The sequence below is a fragment of the Engraulis encrasicolus genome, chromosome 6, assembly GCF_034702125.1.
Source record: "Engraulis encrasicolus isolate BLACKSEA-1 chromosome 6, IST_EnEncr_1.0, whole genome shotgun sequence".
Taxonomy (NCBI): Eukaryota; Metazoa; Chordata; class Actinopteri; order Clupeiformes; family Engraulidae; genus Engraulis; species Engraulis encrasicolus.
In genome coordinates, this window is record NC_085862.1 from 7,384,594 (window position 1) to 7,391,477 (window position 6,884).

General features: G+C 43.5%; 1 protein-coding gene across 1 annotated transcript in view; it reads left to right on the forward strand.

The window, feature by feature from the left end:
• The window catches only part of LOC134450530 (schlafen family member 13-like), a 27,277-nt gene extending 21,516 nt beyond the window's left edge, over positions 1-5,761 (forward strand). Inside the window, exon 6 of the mRNA XM_063200369.1 lies at positions 5,624-5,761. Within this exon, the coding sequence (XP_063056439.1) occupies positions 5,624-5,761 (138 nt within the window). The remainder of the gene's footprint in view (positions 1-5,623) is intronic.
• Positions 5,762-6,884: the final 1,123 nt, after the last annotated feature.

Consider the following 6,884-nt stretch of genomic DNA (forward strand, 5'->3'; position numbering starts at 1 on the left):
GCTTGACCTTGTGACCTCCCAGTCACAGCTTCCCTTTAAAGTGGGGGACAGGTATGAAACCACAGAGTGAAAGGCCTAGACCAGGGGTGGGGAACCTACTGTATGTCTCGAGGGCTGTGTGCGGCCCTGGAGGCCGTCTTATCCAGCTCCTGATATCATTTTAATGTTATGCAGCTTCTCATGAAATATGACATGTTTTGAAAAAGAAATCTTAGAATTTACATTTGGAACACAATAAGTAATATTTTCAGGGGACCTCGTGAAGGTGGGGTCTGTTGTAAAGGTGACCGCCTTCAATATAGAATTTGACTCTATAATTTTACAACTTTGTACTTTTAGTTTTGTTTTAACCTTGTCAAGGGACAAAAGATGGAAATTAGCCTCATGGCTATAATCTTGTGTATTTAGCATTTTTGTTTAAATGCTAGTAATATATGCTGTCCCTTTTTAAATAAATAAACTTGTAACTTGAAACTTGTAAGTGCAGAGGGAAATCCTTGTTGCCCTTGGAGGACTTCATCAAATTTGAAGTGGCCCCTCGAATGAAATGGGTTGCCCATCCCTGGCCTAGGCCGATCATCCCATCTAGACGGTGGGCTAGATTTCGTAGCTCCTTTAGAAAACGAGTTTCGTTCTTACTCTCGAGTGGCAACTTGATTTTTCTAATATGACCTCCTGACAATATGTAAAGCAATATTCTGGCTGTTGCCACGCTGAAAAGTTGCACGTTGATCTAAAAAAATAACGAAAATAAAAAAGACTGGGGGTGACGTCACATAATGCACAGTCAATGGGAAGTCTCCGCCCCTCAAAGTTGAAAAGGGAATATTTATCCACATATCGGGCTTTTTTCATAGGCAGATTATTCACCTAATAATTGAAACAACGTAGGCATTTCATTCCTGACCATTTTCCTGTTACTGGAAAAAATAACACAGCTTGCATTTCTTTACTGACACGTAGTTTTTTGGCGAATTGATCTACCCCCGTCACCTCATTGCTCTATTGCTTTGAGGGAACAGACCTGTCATCTTTTTGACATTTATCTCTCGTTGCCCAATGATGGTCAGACAGTCGAACACTAACAGCGAAAAAGAGCACTCCTGAAAGTTTGAGAAAAATATTTTTTTTTGCATGTACACAACAAGTAAGCCCACTTACCCCCCAACTTGTCACTTTTTGCCATGAAATCTGACGGTTCCGGGTAGCACGCACGCGCTAGCTGTATTCTGCCTCGTTGACTTTGCATTGACGTGACGTCACTCGGTCGGCTAGTTTTTGTTGTCATTTTTATAAATCAATGTGCAAGTTTTGAGGATGGCAACAGCCAAAATATTGATTAATGGGTTGTCAGGGGGTTATATAAGCAAAAATAAAGTTGCCACTCGTTAACACCAACGAACTGACAAGATATGAGACTGGGCCCACCACCTAATCCCTATGAGGCTTGGGAGGCCAAACTCTGCCAGATGTTTACACTGATACACAAACAAATACTGAGAGTGAAATAAAGAGCAAGATCGATTCATAAACTAAAATGTTTAAATAGTGGTAACTCGCAAGGCTAGAGAAGAAAGTACATCTCTCTCATGGACAGTTTAACCTGAGAGATGTGAAATTGCACGTCGACCTACACTGAAGAAACTTGGACTAAAGATGTATTGTATGTTTAATATTTGATGACAGAGGTATAAAAAAACACACACATTGCAAGATCGTGCTACCTCTCTCTTCAAAGGAGCAGAGTTCAATAGCTGCAATCGGTAGGCTATAATATTTTCAAGTCTAAAGGATAGCTGCAATAGCTATAATATTTTTCAAGCGTAAAGAATTAAAACAGCCACAGGTATTGCTAAATATTTCAACCCGACATCTCTCCCACTTAGGCAGTGGACGTTTGAAGTTGGTGCTGCAGCATTGAGAGGTCCAGGCTGATGTTTTAAAAGCAGTTTTCATCTGCCCCCTGGTGGTCATCCTGTCCACTGCAGTGGATACTGATGCTGCTTTCACCTGCTTTCACCTCCCAATTCAATAGGGCCTATTTCTTTGCATATTTCAGGAATAGAAAGTTGCACCTTGACTTAGACTAAAGGTGTTTTTTATTGCACATTAAAAAACGCATCATGCAAGGAAGAAGCGGCCTATTTTTGAAAACTTTAGATGAACATTTGGGACAGCACCCTCACAGTCAAAGTAAGAATAAAGCCTGCTCCAAGCTAAAAGGCATAAAAACTCAAAATACAAAGAACTAAATATGTGTAAACAGCACCGCTTATCTGAAGGGATAAGCACTATATTTTTTTCCATTTATTAACTGTGTCTGTTGTTAACACAAACATTTGCACAAAGTAATAGGCCTAATGTTGGTTTAATGTAAGCAAACAAATGGACAAGAAGAAATGCACAGCTACGAGACAATCCTTGCGGTATGATAGCTTCTAATATACACATAAGCACACACAGCAATGGGCATTTTCAGGAGGATTGTACTGCCCTACAAAGGCATAATGCAGCAACTATGCCATCATTGAACTGAGAAAAAGGCCTTAAGAAGTATTGGTAGCCTATTCAGTATCTCTAAAAAAGGGACACATTTGCATTTGCACAAATGCATACTCATGAATTGGATATCGCAGTCAGGACTGACTCTTTCACAATGGTTAGATCAGATAATAGACTTTTCAACGATGGAAGAAAGTTTAAATACACAGCACCTGAAGCAGTTGGATGTCAGGTCTACATGGTCCTTAGTACATAAATACATAGACACAGTAAAACTTACAAACCTACGTTAAGCACATCGGGTAGACCTCTATGTGAAGTGGGTAGGAAATAATAATGTGTTTTTGTTTTTGTTTTGTTTGTTTGTTTTTGTTGTTGTTTGTTCTTCCTTTGTCTAGTGGACAAGCGCTGTCCACTTTGTGTGATGTTTGTGTGATATGTGTAAATTTGTAAATAATAATAATAATAAAAAAGGGACACATTTGGATAAGGCTTTGTCACAAAGACAGGACGTGTGATGAAGAACCATTTTCAGTCTAAACTCAAATTTGTCAATGGCTACGCTTACATGAGACATTTAATTCGTAATGAACTCCATTTCATTCCGAATGAAGCTTAATTCCGCTTTGAAAGCATCATGTAAAAACACCTCTTTATTTTGGAATTAAAAGAAAGGTCAAAGTAAACTCGATGGAACTGTTTAATTCATTCGGAATTGAAAACATCATGTAACCATAGCGATAATGTAATTACTGAGCTTTGCCTGTATGGCGGTGTAGGCCTGAGACAAGTCATATTCATTTCTCACCACACATGGCTGTAAAAACAACCGCCTCTCTCTCTCTCTCTCTCTCTCTCTCTCTCTCTCTCTCTCTCTCTCTCTCTCTCTCTACTTGTTGCCTTCTACGTCTTCTCCACCTTTCACTTTCTCCCTCTCACCTCCTTTTCTCTCCCTATTCCCCTTTTCTACTCCCTCCCTTTTCGCCTCTGTTTACTCCCTTTCACCTGTATCTCTCCCCCTCCCTCTCCATATCTCCTCTCTCTCCATCTCCCCCTCATCCCTTTCTCCCTCCTCCTCCTCTCTTTTTTCCCTCTCTCTCTTCTCTCCCTCCCTCTCTCTCTTCTCTCTCTTCATCTCCCCCTCATCCCTTTCTCCTCCTCCCTCTTTCTCTCTCTCTCTCTCTTCTCTCTCTCCTCTTCCTCTCTCTTTCTCTCTNTCTCTCTCTCTCTCTTCTCTCTCTCCCTCTCTCTCTCCCTCTCTCTTCTCTCTCTCCATCTCCCCCTCATCCCTTTCTCCCTCCTCCTCCTCCTCTCTCCCTCTCTTCTATCTCTCCCTCTCTCTCTTCCTCTCTCTCCATCTCTCCCTCATCCCTTTATCCCTCCTCCTCCTCCTCTTCTCTCCCTCTCTTCCTCTCCCTCCTCTCTCCCTCTCTTCTCTCCCTCCTCCTCCTCCTCCTCCTCCTCTCTCCCTCTCTTCCTCTCCCTCCCTCTCTTCCTCTCCCTCCCTCTCTCAATGCATATCTTTAGCAGGGAGCCCAATGCATCTCCGCTCCGCACCAGCTGTTAAACTTTCATTTAGGAGGCCCATAGCCCATGGCATTCATACATACATACAGTATATACTATCAGCTAGGGCAGCTGACAGGGGTGAGAAACAAGGCCAGTTGTCCCAGGCCCAGGAAGAGGGGGTGAACAAATTCGCTTTCCCATTACATTGTGCTGTATACAGGTATTCATTAGGTGGCCTTTTAAGATGGTTTTGTCCCGGACCCTGCCATAGCTGTCAGCAGCCCTGCATACATACACCAGACCTACATCTCAAGGACCAGTTCAATCATTTATCAGGGCTGCTCGGCTCTGTTTGGCTCTGCCCTGCTCTTCTCTGGCACCAGGCACAACATGCATGCTGACGAGCTGTCATAGGCCAATCATCCCCCCCCCCTCCCCGTTGGCCCCTCCCTTCACCCCTCTAAGTGGCTTCTGAAGTGTCAAAAAAAGGCAACATGTGTTCGCCCCTCGGCGAGGAGAAGGGGATTAGTATTGGCCTTCGAGTGATGGGGCCGGATGATCAGAGGGAGCGAGAGAGTGAAGAGAAGTGGAGGAAGAGAGGAGAAGAGGAGAAGAGGAGAGAAGACGGGAGGGGTGGGGAGCCAAGGCAAGGAGAGGGGCCGGGTGCTGGACCCCATTTTTTAGTGTCTCTGCTCGTTTGAAAGGCACTTGGGGGTTCCCTGGAGGTCAGGTGAAGTAGACGTGCGATATGAGACGCGGCGATGAAATGATGAAAAAAAAATAAAGAAAAAAGAAACAGATGAAAAAAGCAAAAAGTGTGGCCTTGAATTAAGGTGGAGTAGGCCAGAAAGATGGAACAGGCCTCTGAGCTAACAGAGAGAGAGAGAGAGAGAGAGAGAGAGGTAGGGAGAGAGAGAGAGAGAGAGAGGGAGGGAGAGAGAGAGAGAGAGAGAGCACGTAAGCGTGCCGGGGAGAACGCAGCATGCGAGTGAGAGAGCAAGGGGGTGAAACTCACAAGTGAGTAAATGTGTGCATGAGCGCGAGGCCTCTCCATCCCCAAATGCTGCACCCTGAGGAGGACGAGAAAGAGAGAAAGAGAGAGAGAGAGAGAGAGAGAGAGAGAGAGAGGCAGAGAGAGAGAGAGAGAGAGTGAGAGGCAGAGAGAGAGAGAGAGATAATCACAGAGAGATAAAGAGATAAAGAAAGAAAGAAAGAAAGAAAGAAAGAAAGAAAGAAAGAAAGAAAGAAAGAAAGAAAGAAAGAAAGAAAGAAAGAAAGAAAGAAAGAAAGAACAAGAGGAGAGAGAGAGAGAGGAGAAAAGTAGAGATGAGAGGAGGTGGAGCGAGTTAAGAGTGATGAAGTGATGAAGAGAGAGCGAGAGAGACGAAGAGAGAGAGAGACAATAAAAGGCTCCGCAGGTCAGGCCGGTGAACTCGTGTAATCTTTTGTGTTTTTTGGCGTGCCCCCCTGATTTAAACGGCAGCTCTGCTCCTCTCTCCTCTCCTCTTCTCTCTTCTCTTCTCTTCTCTTCTCTTCTTGCTCTGCCCGGCCTCCTCTCTTTGTTAACAGGGCTGACGCATAATGATGTGCCTCTCTCTCTGTGATGTTCCAGCGCTGTGGCTTCGGGCGCCAGGCTTACTCGGCAGCACGCAGGATCAAGAGACGCAGAGCAGGGGGTGCGGAGGTTGAGGGGGGGACTGTGGGGGTACCGGGCGGGCGGGGAGGGGGGGGTGCTGGGGTTTCGGGGTGAGACATTGAAAAATGGGGAAAAGTGGCTCACTCTACCCCAAGGTAAGAAATTGCACACGATAACTAGTAGCACGAGCTACAAACAGCATAATAAATTGTCAGAGGTTTTTCTCTTCTTTTATTTCTTGTTCACCCGGCCTCCCTCTCCCCCCTTCTACACCTCCCCTCCCCTCAGTTTTACGGCAGTTATAAAGGGAAAAAAAGAAAAGAAAAGAAAAGAAAAATCAAACTTGGGGCACACACGTTTGGCAGCGAGACCATTATAAAAATTATTCTGTGCTCGGAAAACAGAAGCCCACTGTCACTTTATATCCTGGCAAAGAGACAACACACTCTCCCCTCCCTCTCTTTCTCTCTCTCTCTCTCTCTCTCTCTCTCTCTCTCTCTCTCTCTCTCTCTCTCTCTCTCTCTCTCTCTCTCTCTCTCTCCAAACACACACTACGCTCTCTTTACTATCCAGCCATTGTTTGATATGGACAAAAATTGTATTCTGCTTAACATTTAATTTTATCTGCAATTCCGGGTGATTTGTGTTTTCTGAGAGGGTCATGTTTATACAATTCAACACCCTAGTATGTTTACATAAATGCTATATTTCTTCCAGTGGGGCTTTTATTCAGTGTTAAAATATTGATTATTTCCTCTGCTATTTCTATGATTTTTTTAAAGTTTGTTTTCAATTATTGAACGTAAAACGTAAACGAGCAAATAAATCAGCAGGCTACCCCATAGAGAGACAAGAGTACGTTGCACATGATTGATTAATTTAATATTAGACTATTTCTAAATTAATCATTTTGCATACATTTGCTCAGCACGAGTGTTCAATGCAAATGCACAGCACCAATAGTAACTACCATTATTGCTCTGATTTAATCAGCTACTGTGTGTTAACAACATGTGAGAGAGATGTAGTGTCAAAGCATCAAAGCATTAATTGGTTATCTAGCCTTTAGCCATGTTAAATACTAGCTAGAACATGCACTGTCTGATGGCTTGTGACTGCACTCACAAGTCCACCAAAAGGAAAATAATCAAGTGTCTTAGCAATGATAGCTAATAATATAAAATATATATTTTTAAGATGTAGAGTACAAGGAGGGCAGCAGTGTAGTCTACCTTTT